A 24,629-nucleotide genomic window follows, 5' to 3' on the forward strand; every position below is an offset into this window, starting at 1 on the left:
ATACAAATTTGTGCAGATATTAACACAAGACTCTGTGTCCACTGCAAGATCAAGTAAGAATAGGCAGACTATGAAAAAGCTTCTGCAGAAAAAAAGACCCATGAACCCTAAATCTGGCAAAGCCCTGTGGTACTGAGGGACCTGCACAGCCAAAAGCAGAGGCACAAATGTACTAATTTTACACTGCATCAGTGAACACACCAGTGATTGAAGTGTTACTCTTACAGAAGCAACTGAAAACCTGTTAATGAAGTTGTAAGATTTAAATTTGAGTAACTGAACTGTTGACACAAACACTTCAGGTCCTGAGGATCTCTTTATTTGTGACACTTCAACAGTTAGGGTCCAGATACTATAGCTTGAGTTGTATTGGCATGATTTTGCTTCAGAATGAAATTACATATGGAGAATACAGAGAGACAGAGATACCGTTCCTTGTGGAAGAGAAGCTGTAGGCATTTGATATTGGACAATAAAACACTGCTTGAGCCTCAATTACAGGAAGCTTTATTCTGTCAGGATTGTGAGTTTAAGTCTGCACGACTACTTGCACACTTACAGATGGCTTTGGCAAGTCTGATACAATGTCACGGTACTAGTATGTCAGAACTGCAGGAGAGTTTGAGCCCTTGATGGTGGTGGAGCTGTAAGTAGTAGAAGTGGTAGCGAGGTCATCTGTGAAAGTTATTTGAGTAGATTGTTCCAAGCTGTAGGAGTGGATCCTGCATTGCTGCATGTGTATGTAGGATCATAGAATACCAGTCTGGAAGGAACCTCAAGGATTGTCTGGTCCAACCTTTTTTAGCAAAAGCACGGTCTAGACAAGGCGGCCCAGCTCCCTGCCCAGTTGAATCTTAAAAGTAACTAGTGTTGGGGAATCCACCACTTCCTTGGGGAGATTATTCCATCAGCTGATCTCACTGTGAAACGTTTTCCTCTTGTGTCCAATCGATATGTCCCCAGGAACAACCTGTACCCACTACCCTTCTTCTTTCCATGTGACTCCTTGTAAAAAGGGAGTCTCCATCTTCTTAGTAGCCACCTTTAAGTACTGGCACATGGTGGTAAGGTCTCCCCTAAGCCTTCTTTTCTCAAGGCTGAACAAACCCCGTTCTCTCACCCTTTCCTGCTATGGCTGGCTTCCCATGGATCACCTTTGTGGCTCTTCTGTGGTCACATTCCAGCCTGTGCACATGTTTTTTGTGTAGCAGGGACCAAAACTGAACACAGCATTCCAGGTGTGGCCTGACAAGCTCTGAGCAGAGTGGGATAAGGACTTCTTTATCTCTGCTGGTGATGCCCTTGTTGATGCCACCCAGCATCCTGTTGGCTTTCTTTGCTGCAGCAGCAGTACACTGTTCACTCATATTGAGCTTGTTGTCCGACAGGACAACATGAACAAAACACAAAGTCTTCACACAAATTGACTTGTATATTCAGTTTAGTTCTATCTTTAAGGTTTTTTTGAGGTTTTGGTTTTTTAAAAAGCAATCACAGACAGGTTAACTAGATCTAAGCACTGGCAGTGTCTATCTTCGGCATGTAGTACATGGAAACAGTATTTACAGGTAGATCCCTTTGATGTTTTTGTATAACAATTAGTCATTTGATGTCCCTCACAGAGGCTGAAATCTTCTAAATAACAAAGGACTTGGTATGCTTGAAATCCTAAAGAAGCAAACAAGGTTACATAAGTAATAGTTTAAAGATTTTAACCAGATTAACATTTACTGTACATTTCAGAAGAAGCAAAGGCATCAAGATCGAAAAGAAGCGTGCCTGAAGCACTGTCAGCTAACGTTTACCCTTTTCTGGAAAGGGAAGTCTACTGAACACACCGCTACACAGACTAGAAGCAATAACCTATTTAAAAATACAAGTATCAAACAGCTCTGTTAAGCATCTCATTCATAAGTGCATTCATACTGATCAACAGATACCGCAGCTCTTCTAAGTTTGCTCCTTCCCACCCAGAGCAACCAGGTAGTTGGCCTCAGTAAGTTTCTTACCTGCATACCAGGTGAAGGAATAAGCTTATGCTATGCAGTACATTCTGCTCTGATTAAAGAAATGGGTGACATTCAGCGAGCTCTTAAGGCTACTAATGCAGCCTTAAACGATAGATAGTGAATTTGGACTTAATGTTAGCCCCCAGGAGGAGAGGAATTGTGGTTAAAGGGGCTGAAGGTGTTGGGAACTTGGATACAAAGGTGTCCGAGGGTGTGCTAGCTTTGTGGTGAAATACCCCTAGCACCTGGGCCCGAATAAAGCAGTATCTCCTCTCTAAACTCTGATAGTTTCGAAGAGTCCTTATTTCAGGTAACAGTTTCGGTGACCCAGATGGGACACTGATACTTTTGACTTCGTCTGTTTCTTCTCGCCGCTGGGACTCACGATGGGAACTCCAGCGCGCACTGGATAATTTTCTGGGGACTTTCCAGAGTTTTTTCCTAGTGGGCGGTGAGTAATTTGCTGAAGCTGCAAGTAGAGATATCACTCAAGATATTGAAATAATTGGAAATAAATCCCCAAATACGTTGTGATTTTTGGAGCACACACAGGTGGATTAAGGATTGGTTTTGGTGTTGCAGCTGCTGGGTATTACTTGCGTTTGTACTGTGACAACCAGAGCAGGTAATTTGGTGCAGTTTGGTATAACAGGTAATGTTACTTCTTCCACAGAAGGGGAGATAACAAAGGCTTCCCCCTTGGGATGTATATCGCCACACTGGAATAAGTTTGGGGGAAATCCGTTAACTCAAAAGAAACTAATTGAATATTGTGATCAGTGGTGGCCAGTGTATGTGTTGAAAGATGAGGAAAAGTGGCCAAAGAATGAGACCATGAATTAGAATACTATTTTGTAATCGATGTGATGCTGTAGGCGGGAAGGAAAACGAAATGAAATACCATATATTGATTTGGTTTTTGCTTTGAGAAATGATTGTAAGGCATGAAGGGATTGTGGACTGGTAACTAAAGATGCTAACGTGTTGTCATTAGAAAAGGAGGATGCAAGATATAGCCGTTTAAAGTGATGCTGTTCTGCATGTAGTACTGGGAAACGGTGCAATAACTATAAGGAGGAAGAAGGTGTTGGAATTTTTGGTTGCTCCCCATAGACCAGAGGACAGACCTGGTAATGCTGATGAAAGACAGGATTTAGAGAATGAACCTTACAGCCCAATTGCAGGAAGGACAAGGCAGTGGGGGCTGCGCTGCAGGCTCTTCTCAGATAACCTGTAGGACCAGTGAGGGAGCTGGTATGGGTTAAAGTTCCTTTTTCTGTGGCTGATTTGCAAGCTTGGAAGGAAATGTGTGGGACCTGTAGAGAGGACCCAGAGAAAGCTGTGCAAACTTTGGAAACTCCCTGCTCCTTGAGAGAGAGATCAATGTGTAATGTGTAAACAACAGGGACACTGGAAATAAGAATGTCCACAAAATCGTTTTCAGAGACCTCTTCCTAGGAGGCAGGAAAATCCTAGGGTTGCTGAATTACTTTGGGACAAGATTCAGATTGAAGGGGACCAGAGGAGGACTCGAAAGCATCCCTAACGGAACCCCTGGTCACCTTGAGGTTGGAAAATGAAACTGTGGAATTTTTTAGTAGACACAGGAGCAACTTGTTCAGTTTTAAATACATGTAAGGGCAAATTAAGTGATCAGAAGTTTTCAATTATTGGTGCCACCGGAGGAAGGGAAGCAAGGCCCTTCTTCCATCCCATTAAATGTGGATTCGGCTCTCAAACTTATATGCGCAAATTTTTATACGCACCAAATTGTCCTATGCCACTGTTGGGAAGGGATTTATTAAGTAAATTAAATGACAATATTGGATGGTATTCATGTGCAAATACCAGAAGAAAAAGCGCTGGACGTGCAAGTTTGTTAGAGCAAGGAGGCAGAGCAGATGTCTCAGAGATTCCCGAAGAGGTGTTGAATGCTGTTAACCCCCTCGTGGGGGCGTCTGGAGTGCCTGGGAGGTCAAAAGCCATGGAACCGGTAAACACTGAAATGAAACATGGATCAAAGCCAGTAAGATGAAAACAATACCCTATAAAATTGGAGGCGAGAAAAGGGTTGGAACCTCTAATACAAAATTTGTGGGAATGTCAATCAGAACGTAATACTCCCTTTCCCTCTGTAAAGAAACCCCATGCGAATGAATATCGCCTGGTACAAGATCTGAGCGCTATTAACCAAATAACTCAGGATGTACACCCTACTGCTGCAAACCCGAATACACTGTTAATGACTATTAGAGATACTGATGAGTGGTTTACAGTGCTGGATTTAAAAGATGCCTTCTTTTGCATTCCTCTGGAAAAGAAGCATCAGGAATTACTGCTTTTGAATGGGAAAACCCCACAACTGGAAGAAAGACTCAATTATGCTGGACTGTACTCCCTCTGGGTTTTAAAAATAGCCCAACTCTTTTTGGAAATCAGCTTGTGAAAGGACTAGAGGGGTGGAAGGAAAACAATGCATCTGTGACTTTATTGCAATATGTGGCGAAATACACTTTTGGTGTAGTCCACGCTCATGGAGCAATATGGAAAGAAAGAGGTTTACGAACAGCCCAAGGAACCCCAGTCAAATATGGGCAATTGATTGGAAGACTATTAGAGGCTGTACAGTTACCAAAGCAAGTGGCTATAACGCATTGTAAAGCCCACCAATTTGGAAACATAGACATAGTCACAAAACAGGTGGCGGAAGAAAAGGTGCTGAGTTTGTGGCCAGAAAAATGTAAGAAATTACAACAGGATGATCAGCTGGCAAAGGTGACACAAGCTGGAAAGAATGGGAAAGTGTGGTGAATAACTTCTGACCAAAGAATAATACTTCCAGAAGCAGTAAGGAGAGAATTATTGAGAAACCCCATGCAGAAACACATTGGGGAATAGAAGCATTGACAAAACTTTCGCTATCTATGTAGGAATGACTGTCAGAACTTCCCAGGCAGGATGGATACTGGTACCTTTTGGTATTAATTTGGTATTATAAATAGATACTTTTTCAGGTTGGCCAGAAGCCTTCCCCTGTCGCACCAATCCAGCCAGAGAGGTAGTGAGGATTTTACTGAAAGAAATATGTCAATTTGGAATACCAATGGAAGTCATCAGATAGGGGTCCTCATTTTGTGGCTAACGTAATACAATCATTAGCTAATGCAATGGGGATTAAATGAGATTTACATACCCCATGGAGACCTCGTCAAGTGGGCAAGTAGAAAGAATGAATCAAACTATAAAAAGGCAAATGAGTAAAATTTGTCAAGAAACTCAACTAAAATGGCCAGATGCACTACCTTTGGCTCTGTTAAGAATAACTGTTAGATCTGGGGATAAGATTAGCCCCTTTGAAATACTGTATGGCAGGCCTTACCAAACTCCGCAATCTCAAGGAATGGGAAATGAACACATTTTAGGGAGACACGCTGCAAAAGAATACATGATGTCTTTGGGAAAAGTTCTTCTCTCCCTTAACAGGTACCTTCATCAGAGAATACCAGTGGGAATAGCCAGTCCATCCCTTTCAGCCAGGAAAACCTGGAGTGATGAACCATTGAAGGCTTTAACCTATCTGACAACTCTAAAATAACTGAAGGGTAGACTGGTCCTGGCTGACTAGCTGGTTACCAAATCTTTCATGGGTGAAGCAACTGGTTGTGATTGGAATTTTTACAATCTTTGTAATAATTACTATGTGTTTGATCACTCAAATATTACAACTGTTATGATCTTGTAAAAAAAAGCGAGTATTCATCCTCATAACCATTGGGAATGAGACTTACGAGAACTTATGGGTTCTAATAAGTCTCAAAGGGGGTAAATGATGAAGTGAAGTTTTCTACTTTTGTATGAATTTTAGTTTTGCTAACATTTGAATTAGGGGTTGTGAAACTGAAACTTTGGCTCATGAAACTCTGCGTAGTCTGTTTGCTGATGAAAGAGGAATGTACTGAAACTGCAGGAACCCAGAAACAGCAGGAGCTCCCTCAAAGCTACCTGTACATACCAGATAGACATCAAGGAGACAAAGCTCCAAATTCAAGGAGACATCAAGGAGACAAAGCTCCAGATTCAAGGAGTCATTAAGGAGACAAAGCTATCTGCACATGCCAGATGTTACGGGGATGCCAAGGAGATGCCTAGCAAACCTCAGAACAAACAAGAGCTTGCATCAGAAAAGGGGCCCTGGCTTGTGCTCAAGAAAGGAATTCAACAAAATTAAGTTGTTCCTAGTTGAAGCTTTAGTTGAACCTCCATTGGTTTTGCACCAATCTGAAAAACTGGAGCAATGTACATTCAGTTAAAGCCCTTGAGCCCTCTCAATGAGGAAGGGGCAAAAAGTAGTAAGTTTAGCTCCCATATTTAGTTAAGCCTTTTGACCCGTGTTTATCTTTGAGGAATTAAGGCCCAATCTTTCTTTCACTGCTGCCTTGGACTGTGTCTGAGTTAGCTTCCTTGATTAACTGAGATGTACAGGCACGACAGAGTGGAAGTCTTCACAAGAAATGGCATCATTAAATAGACAGTATAGAGATGATATTGCCAAATAGTGTAAGGGTGTTACCTCTTTATTTATCTGATAGAGGGAAAATAATCATGAAAATGGGAAAGAAAAAGAATGAAAGAAGCTAATAGAGCAGTGAAGTGAGGAAGAAGTAGGTAAAAGACAACCAGGTAAAAATCTGGTTAGTGTGGTAAAGAAAAAGACGGCAAAGTATGGAGCAAGGTGCTGTAGTTGTGTGGTACTGGAGACTGAGTAATGGGAAGCTATAAATGCAAACCGAGATAAGGAGATAAGGCATTGTTACCAAATTATCATATCAATAACTCTCTGGTTTTACGTAAGTTCCTTCCCCCTTGCGCATGCTCTATCAAGCAGAACTAAAGGGGGTCGGCGGTCTTTGAGGATCTCTAGTGGTTGTCTGTAGCCTTCCTCACAATGTCCTCTAGTTGAATCCTCCTTCTTGAGCACAAGCCAGGGCCCCTTTTCTGATGCAGCCTCCTGTAACAATCAGTCGTTCAGATGTTTGCTAGGCATCTCCTCGATGTCTCCTTAATGTCTGGTATATACAGGTAGCTTTGAGGGAGCTCCTGATGTTCCTGGGTTCCTGCAGTTTCTGTACATTCCTCTTTCATCAGCAAAGAGGCTATGCAGAGGTTTGTGACCCAAAGTCTCACATAGTTTCACGACCCCTAATTCAAATGTTAGCAAAACCAAAATTCTTACAAAAGTAGAAAACTTCACTTTATCAGCATCTCCAGGTATTGGTGGCATGTGTGGTTTGGCAGGTGTATGTGTGTGTGGGGGGGGTGTGTATGTGGGCAAAACCACCACAGATTTAAGCAATTTTAAAGACATCTAGAACTTTTTAAACACACAACTGAATGCAAAATACTTGCCTTTTCACTCGTAGATTGATAGTTGGTCATCTTTCTGTTAAGAGAACAGGAAAGGAACATAGGTTAAATAGTGACTTTTCTGGTCTTAATTTTAACCCTTTGAGAACCTTATTTATGAATGAATTTTTCCAGACTTCCAGCAATCCTTAGGGTTTTTTCCTCTCTTAGAAAAAAGTTACAATAACAAATCCATTGAATGCTTTTAGATAGCTGTCATTATATCATGAACCACTGTCAAATTGCATTCCCTAGCTTGTCTTTTCAAGTCTTCCAGTTACGCTTTTTGTCTAGTTCATGGCCGGTATAAATCACACAGTATTTTAAAGTAACATTTGTATTTTTCTTTTCTACCTGTTATTACCTAGAAGTGCTAAGATCAACTTTTAAAAGAAAAAAATTAATTGGAGGTGAGCCTCCAATGAAGCACACAATTTTAGCCTTGTGTGGGAGCACTAAAATAGCGTGAGGAATTCTGACTTGCTACTAAGAAATTTAAGTGCATGAAACAAATCCTTACCAAAGGAGTAGACCAGACATATTTTTACAAAACATTTCCTGAAATAATCTGTATCTGACATGGATATGAGGACAGTTCAATTTGGCTCTGCTCATCTTTTGTCTGGTTTGAAGAAGAGACAAATGCATGACTGTAGCTGAGTAAGGCATGCAAACCGTAACTATGTAAAAAGGCACATCTCTGCACATTTATCACAGTAGTAACGCTTAATTCGTTTTCTGACCAGCAAACTGGTTCTAATTAAGGGAACCAGCTGGTGTGTAGGATCAGTATTTTTTCCAGTGTTCAAAAAAGCCACAGTACAAGAAACACATAAGAAAAGCCTTAAACAATCATCACAGTTACTAAATCATCAGAAGTGTAAATGAAGTTTGCAGTGATTTGCATACCACTTGCATCAAGATACTTACTGGGAAGAGCTTTCCTCTGAAAAAGAAAAAAAGAAAAAAAATTAGCACAAGAACAGTTTCGTCAGCTGATTTTAAGTTGTTTGAAATGGTTATTCATAGCTTATTCAGCTCTTCAGTTTCAGGAGTTGCTGAGCCAAACGTCTCTTTTCTTTAAACAGAAAGAGATTAGGCTGCTTTCAAAGGTCAATGAACTTCCAAGTGAACGTGAACTCTAACAGCAGCTCCGTTAACCCGTTCCTGTCGGTGACCGGACCTTCTCAGACCCCGACATTCGGCATCCCTTCTTCTGTGCTGAGCTCTACAGGCGCTAATGGAAACGCTACGGGGAGGGTTGCTTGGCGTCGAGCTTTTTGCAGCCATCCTTACAAGCAAACTTTCTCCCCGCGCACTTTCGCCACGACCCAGAAGAGGGAGCCAGTTGATTTAGTTTCCAAACTTCAGCGCTCAGACCTTTAGGCTAAAAGTGAACTTGCAGGGCTTGTTTTTATGGTGCCTTTCTTTGCCGTTCCCTCTCAAAACTAGAGCAGAGAGGCTCCAGGAACCAGGGTTCGGCTCATTGCTCTCCCTAGATCGCTGTCTGGTAGCCTTATCAACTACACAAACGTCTCCGTGTCATTCTTGAAGTATCTTTTGCAGTACAAGTTGGCAGAATGAAAATGTCTGCACAAAAAAGCTGCTGTTGTAATGCTCTCTAGCTTTAGCACCATGGAGTTAGAGCCTTCATGAAAAGGAGGACATGCTACTGTCAGCAGAAGTACAAACATTTATTTTTTTGACACAAGAAAGGAGTAATTTTATTTTACTTACTTGAAAAGTAGCCCTTTTTCTGGGCATAAAATACTCCAAGGCCACACAGTGACATTACCAGAGCCACAAGCACTACAGCCGCGATGATACCGCTTACATTAAGGTCATCTGTAATTATAAAACATGAGCCCAATGTTGTAAGTTGTAGAAATTTCCATTGGCTGGATTTTTTTTTCCCTTAATTACTACAGGCACCTTTTCTATCTGTAAGTGGTCTTTGGCCCAAGCTGCATAAGTTAATTAGGAACACTTCGATGTAGACAAGCAGTCCAAAAGCACTACTGTATCACAGCCACAGTATCAGCAGTGCTTGATACACTTCAACTGCTTAGTTTGGGTCAAAAGTAAGGAAAGAGTAAGAGGGGTCAAGGGATACATACTCCTCATTACACCTCTCCCCAATAAGTATTATGCAGGTCATAAGTCTCTAAGGGAAAATACCTTGAAATCTTTAAAAGTCTTAAACCAGTTTTTTATTTTTAAACATCGAGGCTTTTAAAATTCAACACAATAAAGGCCAAAAAATATTTTAGCCCAGAAGTCTGACGTTAAACTCTACACTGGGCTACAGAAACATCTAGCCATTTTTCTTTTGAAGGTAATGATTCACGCCCACTTCCTGATAAAATCACTAAAAGCTTCAGCAATCATCCATTTTAGGGAAAACAAAAACATCAACAAGCAGAAACATTTTCATAGGGTTTTGTTATATATCCAATTACTTATTTGGATCCTGACTTCAAACATACATTAATGTATGGTTGGGAATTTTACCCCCAAGCCTATCAATTTTTGTGCATTGGTTGACAGCAATTTAGAACTTTGGTGAGTATTTCTACAATAGAGGGATTCTGCCTTGGTAATTTGTGGAACACTTGCTTATAATCAACCTGGAAAGCATTAAAAGCTGTAATACAGTGATTTTCAGCTAACTTCTAAGAAAGCACCAGACAATTACTTTATGGAATACTTGGACATGGACTTCTGTGCAGTGTTTGTTAGGATTTGTTACCATTGGCTTTCCTATCACATCTGCAAGACCTAGTTTTGTATTTTGCAAAAAGATTCATACATTTTGGGTTATTATAGACTCCGCCCCTTCAGCCTTTGCTAAATTCTTTATTAGCTAACCGATGTTACACTTCACATATGCTGCGCAACTAAAAAGAGGAAACAGACAGCAGGATTTTTTTTGTTGCTTTTTTAAGATACACCGATTTCTTCAGTGTTCCTTTGGCAGGTATAAATGAGGCATTCAGTTAAATTTCTGATCTGTTACATTAAGATCTCACATGAATGCATCTCAAAAGGGAGGCTTTTCATAAAGAAAAGAACCCAGTGGACTGGCATACTATCCTGTACACCTTCCACAAAAGCATTCTGAAGGCCCTCATATGGATACTGCTGTTCTGTGAAGTTCAGTGCGTAGTAACCTAAAGGCTGGCTACTGCAATAATTTTGAGGTACTAAAGTAGCTGCTTTTCTGTGAAACACAGTGAGAGATGTTCGTGCTGTAGGAAAGGAATGCTTTAAGTAGCCACAGCAACTACATATAAGGAACTCATTATTATTCCTCCCCCAAAGAGCCATAATCAAACAAAAAGATAGGATTCAGCCTGGTCTTAGCTTCTCACTGGCATCACGCAATAAAATAACTCCTATTGCAAGACTGTTTTCCACCCTTATTTTCTTTGACACATACCGACTTGCATTCGCTTCACTGAGCATTTCTGAGATAATCCAACCCCATTGGAGGCTTCACAGAAATACTCTCCAGTGTCATTCTTTGTAACTGTGTTAAATAGCTGTTAAAGAGAGTCCAAAACAGTTATCAGAATGGAAAAAAACCCCAACAAAACAAAAAAAAAAAACCCAAACAATTTCCTGTGGGACAGAAATTTTAACATGTCAACAGGTTTTTTTTTTAAAACAAAAAAAAACCTGAAAGAAAGTGAGAAATACTGGTCCAGTCTGGCCTCATAATTCACTTCCCTAGTCTCATTCCCTGGTCCTTCAGCTTCTGGTCTAAGAGGGTCTTTTAGATGAACACGTTAACTAGATGGAGTGTATCTACAAGGATTGGTACTTTCCAATGAAAGGCACTTTCTTACACATGCTCTAATTTCAGAATACCTGAAATCAGAACAATTTGTTCATTTTACCAAAAATCCACCACCACCAAAATTTAAAAACCCCAATCATGTACTACAAAAAATATTTCCCACAGAAAGTTTGTGGGTTCCTCCCTGCAGAAATGGCACTTTCTCTTTTCTTCCAATAGAGAAATGCTAAACTATTTATCAAATACCAGTACTGTAAAAATGAAAATGAGGAAGCAAGAGATGGACAGAGACTGACCTTGATTCCAGTGTTTCTCTGTATTTATTTTTTTAATCATTAGACTTGTTAACATTTTTCCCTTTAATATATCCCATGCTTTAAAACTAAGATTTTCAGAAGTGGTTAGCAATTTAGAGTAGTCCACCTAATTTCCATGGTGTGCTGAAAGATCCACAGCACCTCTGAATGCTTAGTCACGTTTCAATTTCCATGTTTGATCACGCACAAGGGTAGGGTGTTCCTGGAACAACTCTTTACTTCTGAAAGATCTCAGCTGACAATGCATCTTAGTATATATCAATTTTTTTAGAAGGATCAGCTAACGGGGGAGGGATGAGAAAGAGACGGCCAGTTCTAAGGGGGGAAAAAGACCCACAAAACAAACTAGGACTAAAAAAAGAACCCACTAAGCTTACTTACAGCCCCAACTCATTCCCACTGACTTCACAAGGAACTGGAACTTGTAAATGCCATTGGATTGCCCAGATGTTGGACTGCCCTTAGTGCTACACTCCCACCGGAGTGTGTGAAGTTGCTATTGCAGACTTTAAGGTACTATCAAACTCTGTTGACATACAGAGAGATCACTCTCACCTGGCACCAGCTAACTGACAAGGTGTAATTTGTCATGTATTTTCTAGCTTCTGCTCATTTACCATTACTGCAGCCTTGCAGCTCACCCCATTTGTCTGTTGTATCACTCAACATCTATGGCTTGTCATTGGTCTGAGGCAGAAACCACCCTCTACATTTGTTAGCACGTATTTCAGCATGACATTGATCTCAGACAAAGACCTTAGGCGTTTTTGGATTAAGACCCCTGTGCATCACTGTACTAAAGAGTAAATTTGGTCTTCCTGATAGCTGGTTATAACAGAGTTGGTTATAACACTTACCAGAGTGCCAGACTTCTTATTCATGGTGTAAGTTATGTTTGCTGCTCTGGCACTGCCTGTGCCTGTCTTTTCCAGTAAGGCAACACCGTTCTTGTACCACTGGTACTCAGATGGAGGAGACCCCTCAGTCTCCTTACAGCTCAGTTCCACTACTGTTCCCGTCATTGCGGAGCTGGGTACCTCACACACCGGAGTAGTCGGAGCAACTGGACAACGGAATTGCACTTGTTACACAGTCTTATCAGTATTGTCTACGTGGCAATAGATTGACAGTCACTGGTGAGGAGATGAACACTTGTGTATGTGCTCAGAAACTACCACATTAATGAAATGAGGTGCTGGAGAAGGGGTTGAAGGCAGGGTCCTGCTACTGGAGAACACAGTAAAATTCGTGAGTTGCTAAAAATGGAAGCAAGAGGCTTGCTCCTAGTCTCCCCCACCACATGCTGGGTCATCCTGTCTCCAATCTATACACTCTCATCTAACCCCAGACAGTTTGTTTCACCTTGTTTCTTGTATGTGGCCTCCTGCTCACAGATAGAGGAGGGATAACTCAGGGAATCTGTAGTCCGGCCACGCCCCCCTTCCCTGCCCCAGCATTTAAAAACAGAAATGAGGAAGAGGAAAAGATTTTTTGTATTAAGTCAACTGGTTTTTGAAAAATGATTGTGAGAAAGAATTACCAAGACTGGCCATCATCACAGCCATTGTGTAAGTCCCAGGCTGAGGACTAAAAGCAATTGGCTACTAAATTTCAGTTTAAATTAAAACCAAACATTCCCACACACAGATGCAGGAGAACTGATTGTTCCTTCTGCCATGAAGATGAACATCTGTTTTCCAATTTTTATTACATGAACAGAAAAGAAACCTGTTTTGTTTTTTTTTGTTTTTTTTTTGTTTTTTTTTGTAACTTGAACCTGTGTAGAGGAAAATGAAGGGTGAAGAGGCATGCATGGAACATTAAAAGCACAAGTGACACCTTAACAAGTATTCATAGATTTTTCTTGGCTGATTTTAAAATAAAAAGCAAAAAATAAAGAAAACCCAGTGAAATACTAATTCACATTAACTTTCAGAAAGGTTTGTGAGCAAGCCACAAACACACACTCCTTTGGGCTCTAAGGTTTCAACTTTAAATTAAGAAGCCACATCTAAAAGAGGAAAGCTGTTGAGAGAGTGGAAGAGAGAAGGAATAAGTGGGGTTACCTCATTGCTGGAGCTAATCAGAAGTGCATGAATTAATCATCCTTTATGAAGGACTTTGAGACTTTATTTATGATTTTAAAAGGTCAATTATTTTTGTATAGAAATTACAAAAGCAAACATTTTCTTTTCTCCCTATATGGAGAAAAGAAGAAAACTACCAACCTCTACCACTCATCCACTGGGAAAAATACAGGGAAAAGTAAGAAGAATGTGCTCAGTATTCACTTTTCCCTCCTTTCCCCAAATGGGAAAGAAAACGAACAAAAAACCACAAAGAACAACCACCCCCCAAAGCCAACACCATCTCTCCTGTAAATAAAGTCCACAGATAGCTAGCTCTCTGGCTGGCATTGCACAGACACTGCAGCAGTTTCTCCTTCCAAAAACAGGAGGAGACTGTAGCATATTGGAATGAACTGCTGCTTAGGAGTATTTGATAAATGTTGACAGATGCTGACTTTCCAGTGCCAAACACCATGATCAGCTTATCCAGACTCTCAGCCACTGAGTGACTCCAGTTTTAGTAGAAATGGAAGTTTCACCATTATATAAATCAGCATTCTTGCTAAGTTTTGAGAACTGAAACACACATTTATATCAACAAAACCCTAGTTATATTCCCTTCTAATGCAAGTGTGCATTTTGAAAAGCCCTTTTGTGAAGTATGTTGTAGAATGTGCATGTGCACGTCTGTTTATAAACCCAGCCCAAAGAAGACCCAAAACCCCAGCAGCCGCACACAATACGGACAACCCTACCTTCAACACCCCTTGCAATCATACAATTTCTCTACAGAAGCCAAAGTAATTAAGTTTGTACCCAATACTGTGAGAGTAATAGTAGCCTCTCCCAGGCGTTGCCCCTCTTCGCTCTTTGCACTGATTTCACAGCGGTAGGTCCCAGAATCCTTTCTAGTCACATTTCTAATACGAATTCCTGTATTCAGCATCTCTGCTCGGCCTCGAAGATCACCTTTAAAGGAGAACAGACAGAGAGGTTTCTGCTCTTTGCTTATACCAAATGTCTACGTCTCCTTGGCTTGTTCTGAAATCACATACGATTTATGAACTATTGCTCATTTGTTCGATGTTAGTCATCTGTCACCAAGGACCAATATGTAATCCTCCTCCCGAGACAGTAAAAAACTTCCACAACTTGTGCATTTATCCCAAAAAACCCCTCAGTTCAAAAAAACCTACACCTGTCATACATTTTCTAGCTGGATGATGGAATGCTTTTTTTTCTGCAGATATTTCAGGAAAACATGTATAGCAGTAGTCAGGTGACAAAAAAGACATCATTTTCCACTAGAGGGATGGCAATCACTAACTTAATTACCTTACAGAAAGAATTGTGAGCGAGACCACAGCAAAGTATTTGACATTTTAACTTACCAAGAAAAACTTGATGGATTTAGCAAAGATATTGCCATCACACTTTTTACAAGAAGGGTTTTTTTCATTCTACAGCTTGTTACGAAATTGAAGTTACATGCACACACAGAACCATGGGTTCCAGTGTTTCTCTAAATTAAATCTATGCAGAAAAAAACAAGTTCATCAACAACACCAGCACATCTTGCAAGGTCTACAAACTAACAAAATAGCTGTGCTTTTATTTTACTTCTCAACCTTCTTTTATTGTGTACAAGGTACCAGAGTCCCGTATTTTCTTCAACACATAAAGCTGAGGTAAGTTCTTTTCAGAACATATAAACAGAAATTCCACTTCTGAAAAGAATACGAATAATTTAAAATATACAGCTGAGTTTATATTTTATGTATACAGAAATCACTGCATTATTCATATCTAAGCCTCCAGCTCTACAGGAGGCCTCAGAAACCTCTTTATAGAAGTGCAAAGCTTGCCGTAGTTCTGGTGAGTTTGTATCTGAATGTAATTTAATTTTTGAAAAATGTCAAGGAATGTGCAGTGCCATTTTTCTTAGCCCTGACTTTTATTATATTTATCTTCATTTAAAAGGTAACTAATCATTGACAATTTTATTAAGAAATGCTTTTTTTCCCCCGGGGAAGAATTCTTTTCCTCAAAAGGACAGCTGTTCAGTATGGAGAGTCAAGAGCATTCTCTTTCCGTCATTTTCCTAACGTTATTCCCCAAGAAAGAGTTGATATCTATGCTAAAGAATGACATGTTAAACCATCAGTCTAAGTTTGTAGTACTGTACCTGTAAATTCACCATTGTAGTAGACAAATGAGACTCCTTGAGATTGGATTTTCTTCCATTCTATTCTTAAACTCATCCCTTTTGAAAATTTGTGCTTGCAACTAAGAATAGCCTCTAGACGAAAAAAAAATGCAAAAGGGAAAATAAGAGACTTTAGCATTGTGCTTGGTACACATTCAGGCTCCATGAAATTAATATTCCCCCTTCAAAAGAACTTGAGCAGTCAGCAAGTGCCAGATGTACTTCTCAAAGTGATTCCATCAGACCTTCTCCAGATTTACACACACACAATGGGGAAACAGAAGCTAGTAATTTTCCCATACTTCAGTGGCCTTTGGATCAAACTTCAGATGTTGCAGCTAGATATTCCCATGTTAGATGGGCAAAGATCCTGTATTACTACACTCATTTTAGGTTTAAATATTTTTGTCAGTGAGCAGACCACCATTAAACACTCTGACCCTGTCATCAACAGTATTTTGTGAATTACCATTCTGAATTCAGTATCAGTAGTTTAACTGTTTAAATTTATAACCTAATGCAGATGGAAAACATACCAGTAAGATGGTTAAATAGTCTCCTAAGTAACTTATGTATTTAATTACAATTTCACACTGGCTATTGTAAGGGTTTGTGTAAGGTGAGAGTCTGCTTTGTTAAGGCTTCCCAATCAAGTACCTTTTCAGTGCAAAGATGATAATATGTAAAGGGGCAGCAACAAACAAAACCAGAGAGATACAAACATGACAGACAGGGACTAACAGAGATGATGACAAAGGCCATCAGTCTCCAAACAAACTGATGGGACTGCGGTGTGGGCAACTGGAGCAAGTGAGGGTCTCTGCATCAGTAGTTGGAGGGGCCAGAGATGTTGGGACTGTGTGTTGGTGAGTAGATCGGGACAGAGAGGGGTCGCTTGCGTAAATTTAGAGCCAGCAGCTGGGGTCACATGGGGGTGTAGGCACCCCTGGGCTAGTGGTGCTGGCTTCTGGGAGTGCAGGTGTGTGATGTGTGTGCAATGTTTGTATCTTCCCTAAACTTAGCGTGCCTGGGGGGTGTGTGTGTAATTCATTAGCAAACCTCAAGCTGAGCGAGCTGGTGAGTAGGGCAGGGGTAGTGGATGGGCAGAGGGGCTGTGCTGGTACTGAGGGGAACCAAGAACATGCATGTGCTTGTGAATCTAGAGTGTTGTGTGAGGGCTTTCACCACCGAACTCCGATCTCCGCCAGCCAGGGAGGAGGAAGGAGGCTCAGTTGTCTATACTTAATGCTTTATGTGAGCCCAGGCAGTGTTATACGTGGGCACTGTTGAAGGCAGTACCTTGTCTGTGGCAGCCTGTATGGTGCGTATGTGTGGGTGTGCACACACACGCGTGGATCCCTGGGACATGCACACAACTTTGCTACTGGTTGAACCTGCAAACAGGAAAGCAGCAGCTGTGTCCATCAGCCTGCGACAAAGACCCGCAGGTCTCCAGGTGCACTGGGCTGGGCTCCACTGGCCAGGAGAAGGAACTCTCAGGCCCCTGGCACTAGTGGTGGCAGATGCTGCTCATAACACCCCTTGGCAATTACCTCTTATTCTAATTGAGTTCTCAAGAAAAAACAGTTCATACAATTATTCACTTTTCTGTCTGTCTACTCAAGTTTCCCTGACTTATGTATAGTGGGCAACACCAATCAAATTTCACAGAGAAGCTGAGACTTCAAGAGTTACTGATTATTGCTAAAGTTGCCATAACTGGGTAGGAAACAAACAAAAATTGATGCTCCTAATGAGGAACAGGTCATACTGGGAGCTAAACTGTTCTTTTTTCCTTCCTCACAGCAGCGCATCAGCATATATCATCACGAATACATAGCTTGCATCACAGTAATTGTGGTCTATGGTCAAGCCTATAGTTATTATGGGGGAACTAAAGAGAGAGAGAAGACATGACAAACTGCATAGGCGAGTTATTGGGACAAACTCAGTGTTTCAGTACTTCCATTCTCTGTGGAACAGCATGCCGAAACATACATAATTTTTTTTCCCCAGTAAATATCTCCTAAGTCAAGGTATTAATAAGAATTGTTGGTAGACAACATCAGAGGAAAGAATCCAACCACACATCTGACTGGCTCCAAATCTATTAATAAAGTACAATTTAGTATCTGTTAGAAACTTCTGTAAAAGAAACAAATACAATATTGATCTTCCCACCTTTAGGTTGCTCATTTTCCAATACAGGCCAGAGTATCAAGGATCAAAAGCCTTTATAGTTTCAGCAATGCCTGTCTAGCTTTCAGGAGACAAACATCCACTGCTCAAACATACCGTCAATCTGCATTAACTGGTAGCCTCACTTCCAGTCTCAGCAAACAAGGCTGAAGGGCAATAAAGAGCTACTGAGAGATCTGCCCACTCACCCTTTACAGTCTGATTTCCAAGGTCTGGTCTGTAGAGAAAGAAAAAGCTTCCAAGGGGCCAGACTGGTAGCCTTGGTTATCTCTCATAGGGAAAAAAATGCCCAGACTTTAAAGAAAAATTGAGGCAGCATTCTTTTCCAGAAACATGTTACACGCACTGGCCACTTTGGAAAACATGCTGTGCACTCAGGAAGCCCGAGGTTCCTGACTTCAGGTTGAGTGGATGGGTGGAGACTTCCTGAATCTTAAGATTTGTTAAAGTTTCCTTTCCATTTTGTTTTTGTATCCTTCTAACAAAGAAAAACCATCATTCAAGCTCAGCTTTCTTTTGCTACTGACCTTGTGATAGTTGGCTGGTCTCATGAGCTGGTCTGTATTAGTTGACACAGAGACAGCTCAGCTGAAGTGTTCTCAGCTGAACAAGTCACCTCCATCTTGAATAAGCCAACCCTTACTTGTATGCCACATTTTTTTGTTTCAGAAAAAGCTAGCATTGATGCCCTCCCACTGATCTTATTCAGAGAAAGGGAGCGGAACGGAGGAAAGGGAGTGCACACAGAGCAGGGACAGCATAATAAAACCCTCCTTAGTTATAGTTCCCCTCTACCGCTTTTTCCAATACTAATGGAGTAAGTGAGAGGTATTTTCCAGAACAGGCCTACTTGACTTCCATTAAAGTAGGCCCACGGGATGCTGTGCATCAGCACAGGCTCTGCCAGGCCTGGAAAAAACCTTCTGGGATCTTGGAGAGGTCCAGACAATGTTTAATTTGGATTTACATCTGGTCTGGAGGCTACAATTTCATTATAGAATCACAGAATATCTCAAGTCGGAAGGGACCTATAAGGATTATCGAGTCCAACTCCCTGCTCCTCTCAGGACTGCCTAAAACTAAACCGTATGACTAAGAGTGTCGTCCAGACGCTCCTTGAACTCTGACAGGCTTGGTACCTTGATCACTTCCCTGGGGAGTCTGTTCCAGTGACTGAACACCCTCCTCTACAGTAGTAGGAGTTGGAGGAGAAAAGAAAAATGCATTTCAGATCAGCTGCATTCAGTTGAATAGCTACGTCTATCAGCCCCTGCCGTTCCCTTAGTACTGCTACACAAAAAGGAACTCAGCACAGCATCTGAGCTATGTTAAACTAATCTCACTCTATCATACAAATAACAAAAGAACAAAATGTAAGCCATATACCATATAAAAAGATAGAACCTAATCAAACTTTAATATTACCTGAAGAGCTTCTCTCTCCTCTTGCTTGTCCTGAGCTCTAAATGTACTAATTTTTCCTTCCCCAAAAGTGACAAGAATACTTGGCAGCCCAGCTGACAGCTTTAGAGACCTCCAAAATACGTATCACCTCAGATTAATACATCCTAAAGCTCAGCAAATAGTTCTTTCAGTTCCTGAATTCCCATCTCTCTCCATTCTAATCAAATGCAAAAACCAACAAAACAAACAAACAAAAAAAAACCCCACATAACCCACAAATCCCACATAGACACTACTAGGATCCCTTTGTTGTCTTCCCAGCAAACATCAGGTTTTCCTCCCTGCCTCCTTAACTTATCTAGCACGTTATTGGAAGTCATTTACCATTTTACATATGACATACACATATATAAATACATAAATAGCCATTACAGTTACTGACAATTAGAAGTAGCCATTAAATTTACTGACAATTAGCTGACTTACACTTGTTCTCTCTCTAGTTCCTCACTTCTCTGTCTTGTAAGATAATTAATGCATTCCTTTCTGTCAGTTCCCATCGTTTTGTGTGGAAGGAAACTAGGCAGCAGTTATAGAGTGAGCTACCAGGACTGACCAATAAGTCACAGAATCACAGAACAGGTGAGGTTGTAAAGGACCTCTAGGGAGTGTCTAGTCCAACCCCACATCAAGTAAGAGAAAATGCAGTCAAGACCAAGATTACACCAGGAGTCAATGTAGACAATAGGAGCAGGAACCCTCAGGAAACAGAAAGACAATCTTAACAGCTGCAGAGCTTCTGCATACAGTTTGCATGCATTGTGTATATATTAAAAATAATCACAGCAATGCCCATACTGTACCTTTAAACTCCTCTGCTTTTACGTTTTTGTTATCTGTTTCAATGGAAATTCCAGACACTTTACGATCTGCAGGGAGACAGGAAAAAAAAAAAGACAATTCAGTAATAAACACTTGTAATTCCACATGTGCTTCAGCAGCTACAAGCAGTATTTTCAAGACCTCCTTACAGTGGACCGATTAGATGCTGTCTACTAGAGAGAGAACGGGACTAAGAGCTAGACCAGGGCTGGTCATGTGGGTGGCCTTGAACAATTAATCTTTTCCTTTCCATGCCCTGGCACCTGTAAAAATTAGTAATATTTCTCTTTTACAATAGCATGATAATATTTACACGTGACAAATTCTATATAAACAGTAGGCATATACTAGGGTAATGTCTCAGTCTGTTTCTAATTGAGGAGACTTGTATTAATCCGTAAGTATTTTCCGTTGTATTCCTATTACAAGGCAGGCATGATTACTGAAGAATACCATGTACAGCTTCTACAGTGTAAAAAAAATGTGTGCAGTAATGGGCAGTTACCTCAAATTCTAGTTGAATGAGAAGCAAAACATTAGTCAACATTTCTATAGTCTTCTATCAAAGAGAGAAAAGTAAACCCCATACATTCTTGGATATCTCTTCTATTGAGAATACTGAAATTCCAGTGAGAACAGGTGAAATAATCACTGCCCCTACATCAACCCCCACCCAGCTACCTCCTCCCCCATTGCACCTCACTATACATCCTCTTTTAAGAGCTGCTCTCCTCCCAGGAAAGGACTCCACCATGTTCCCTCACAATTCAGAAGTGTTCCTGCAAGGCCCAAGAGTTGGTCACAGTTATTCTGATTACTCCATGGCAGGCCACGAGTCTCCCAAGTGCTTAAGTACAGCTAAATACACTTCTTCACACAGGTTTACATTAACTTTTTTTTTTTTCCCCAAAAAGCATCTCAAGTTACCTTGGGTTTAGGACCAGTTTTGAAGACAGCATAGACGCTCCTAATGCAGTCCATTTCCTCCATCCACATCAGCCAATTGAACAATTGCTACAGAGGGTATGAATTGAGCCCCTCTCCCCATCAACAATATTTAGCAATACAGCTTGTTGAAGAGCATAATGTTCTTTGGACTGACAGAAACTAGTTTTGGTTTACTCCTTTTAGTCTAATCTTGCTATTTGCCTCTCTCATGCACACAGACCTCCTTTGTTCATCCCCAAAGACTTAATTTCCCTTTTCCCTGACTAATGGAAGAAGAGTTGCACACAGTCTAGCAGGTGGATGTCCAGTCTTGATCTAAAGACATGAACAGATTAATACTGTTTTCTGCTGACAATTGATAACTTCTGTTGAAGTGTGCGCTGCATTTCTCACTTGAATGAGTCCATTTGGGCTTTCAGCTATGGGTTCTCACAGCTCTGAGTTAGAATGCCATTTTCTTTGTATGAAGGTACCATCATAGAATCGTTTGGGTTGGAAGGTTTAAAGGTCATCTAGTCCAACCCACCCTGCAATGGTTAGTGACATTTTTAGGTAGATCAGGTTGCTCAGAGCCCCGTCCAACCTGACCTTGAATGTTTCCAGCGATGGGGCTTCCACTACCTCTCTGGGCAACCTGTTCCAGTGTTTCACCACCCTCATTGTGAAAAAAAAAAAACTCTTCCTTTTATCTAGTCTAAATCTATCCTATTTTAGATTAAAACCATTACTCCTTGTCCTATCGCAACAGGTCCTACTAAAAAGATTGCCCCCATCTTTCTTAGAAGTCCTCTTTAAGTAGTAAAAGGCCACAATAAGGTCTCCTTGGAGCCTTCTCTAGGCCGAACAACCCCAACTTTTTCAGCCTGTCCTCACAGGAAAGGTGTTCCACCCCTCTGATCATTTTTGTGGCCTTCCTCTGGACTTGCTCCAATAGGTCCATGTCTTTCTTGTGCTAAGGGCTCCAGAGCTGAATGCAGGTGGCATCTTACCAGAGCAGAGTAGAGGGGGAGAATCACCTCCCTTGACCTGCTGTCCACAATTCCTTTGATGCAGTATAGGATTCAGTTGACCTTCTGGGCTGTGAGTGCACATTGCTGGCTCATGTCCAGCTTTTCATCCACCAGGACACCCAACTCCTTCTCTGCAGGGCTGCTCTCAATCCCCTCATCCCCCAGCCTGTATTGATACTGAGGACTGACCAGACCTAGGTGCAGGATTTTGCACTTGGCCTTGTTGAATCTAATGAGGTTCACACAGGCCCACTTCTCAAGCTTGTCTGAGTCCCTCTGGATGGCATCCCATCCCTCAGGCATGTCAACTCAGCTTGGTGTCATCTGCAAACTTGCTGAAGGTGCACTCAATCCTGCTGTCTATGTCATTGGTGAAGATATTAAACAGCACTGGGCCCATACACCATCATGATTTTCTTCTCAATTAAAGATCATTCCTTACTGTTCAAGTCTGGCACTACAGAGCAAATTCTCCGTCCAAACTGTTCCTACAGCCCTTTGCTTCTATAATTTTCTAGGTTTTTTCAGCATCCTTTAAAAATACAGATTGCATTTTTTTCAGTATTTATAACCATTTTACGGCAGGTGCACCTGCCCCAATAAAGGCAAAGCTTCTCAACCACTGAAAGGAAAGAATTAAAACTCAAAGCCATGGTTTAGAGGTTGAGCTGCCAGCCTCATGGTGACTGTGGTCACCTACACACCTTGGTGGAGTGATAGGAAAGGCCAGGCCCTTCAGTAATAGACAAGGCCCTCAGACAGTGAAATACCTTGGTTAAAAGAAGTTTCTAGACTGCTGACCATATATGGCCATAGATCAGACTCAACTAGTGTATAAATGGAGCCCTGCTGGAGAGCAAATGGAGTCAGACCTCCTCGGAGCAGTGAGTCTACAGTGAGAGACTCTCCCCTTAGGTTGGGATGCCTCCTAAGGAAACTACCTGGGGTTGAATGCCCAGTCATCTTTTAGGCGAGTGATATGCACATTTTGGGTCATCGTTCTAAAACTTAGGAATTCTTAAGTTGGTTGTGTAGTATTAGTTTTGTTTGACCAACATCCAAATCTGCAGTTTACTAATGTTTGTTGGAGTGCTAAACTATTTCGGTTAGAATGAATCTAATTTCAAGTACCTGCCTCACCTATTTTAAGAGACTCTGCCACACATTGCCTCTGAGTCATGGAGCGACAGTCAGAACAAGTACCTGAGTCCCCAGCACTGTAGCAAAAGTTCTGTTACTCATTCTCTGTATCCTGTTATGGTGGGTTGACCTAGGCCAGCTGCCAGATGCCACCCAGCCACTCTCTCACTTCCACTCCTCAACACAGTGGAGGAGAAAATAAAAATAAAACCTCATGGGTCAAAAGAAAGGCAGGGACATCACTCAGCAATTACCACCACAGGCAAAACAGACTCAACTTAGGGAAAGTTAATTAAGTTTATTGAAAATTAAAAATAGAGTAAGTGCAGGGGTTGTGGGGAATGAGGGTTGTGGTCAACCCATAACAGCTCCTTTCTGCTGCTCCTTCCTCCCCACGCTTTTCCCCTGCTCCAGAGTAGGCTCCTCTCTACAGGCCGCAGTTACTGTCAGGAGCCTGCTCCAGCATGGATCCTCCACTCCCTTCAGCTTCCTTCAAATCTTATCCACTTGCTCCGGTGTGGGATCCTCCACAGGTTGCAGTGTGGAAATCCACTCCAGTGTGGTCCTCCATGGGCTGCAGGGCAACACCCGCTCCACCACAGTTTCTCCATGGGACTGCAGGGGATTCCCTCCCCCCCTCTCCCCGCGGGGCTCACAGCGCTTTTCCTCACCCTTGCCCCTCATCCCATACTGCCGGGCAGCGCTTTGCCCTCCCTCCCTCCCCCCGGAGAGGCGCCACCATCGCCATCATGGCTGCAGGGCTCAGCCATGCCCTGTGGGGGGTCGGTCGGAGATGGCTGGAACTGCCCCAGAGTCCCCTACCAGCATCTGGACACCTGCACCCCGTACCCCTGTATTACTTTCCAGAGTTGCTGCTTTCTAGGCATCTCACCATCCCCTTCCCCCCTTCCAAACATATGTCTGACATTCGTTGTTTCTAAGAGAATACAGCTTCACACCTGGCAACATAAAGTGAATAAAAATGTGCCCATTACCAAAAGATCCAAGTTTGTGTGTGACTGTCCTGTCCTTAATGTTTTAATTTCATCATCACCTTTGTGTTACCCCAAAATAGCTACAGCAGAAGTTTATAATACAAAAATAAATAAGAAGACAATTCCAGCAATGCCATTTATGTACCCTTAGAATACTGAAATAGTAAAAAAATATTTGCATTACAAATAGCACTTGGAAATTTTTTCCACCCCATCAAGAAAGGAAACTTTCCTGTTGGACTTTAAAA

General features: G+C 41.5%; 1 protein-coding gene across 1 annotated transcript; it reads right to left on the reverse strand.

Annotated features, from left to right (window-relative positions):
* Positions 1-1,635: 1,635 nt before the first annotated feature.
* On the reverse strand, positions 1,636-24,156 carry JAM2 (junctional adhesion molecule 2). The gene is made up of 10 exons (XM_009947595.2): positions 24,078-24,156; positions 20,270-20,335; positions 15,783-15,896; positions 14,414-14,566; positions 12,386-12,591; positions 10,852-10,954; positions 9,150-9,257; positions 8,343-8,358; positions 7,416-7,449; positions 1,636-1,668 (listed from the first exon to the last, which is right to left on the reverse strand). The coding sequence occupies exons 1-10, from the start codon at positions 24,154-24,156 to the stop codon at positions 1,636-1,638; spliced, it is 912 nt and encodes a 303-aa protein (XP_009945897.2).
* Between the last annotated feature and the right edge of the window lie 473 nt (positions 24,157-24,629).

The sequence above is a fragment of the Leptosomus discolor genome, chromosome 1, assembly GCF_034619465.1.
Source record: "Leptosomus discolor isolate bLepDis1 chromosome 1, bLepDis1.hap2, whole genome shotgun sequence".
In the NCBI taxonomy this organism is placed as follows: Eukaryota; Metazoa; Chordata; class Aves; order Leptosomiformes; family Leptosomidae; genus Leptosomus; species Leptosomus discolor.

Coding starts and splice junctions, on each gene's coding strand:
- JAM2 (XM_009947595.2), bottom strand. CDS start 24,156: ATGGCTGAGCCCTGCAGCCATGATGGCGATGGTGGCGCCTCTCCGGGG. Junction 15,897..20,269: donor AAAAGCAGAGGAGTTTAAAG/GTACAGTATGGG, acceptor TTTTTCGTCTAG/AGGCTATTCTTAGTTGCAAG. Junction 9,258..10,851: donor AGTGAAGCGAATGCAAGTCG/GTATGTGTCAAA, acceptor TTATAATTACAG/ATGACCTTAATGTAAGCGGT.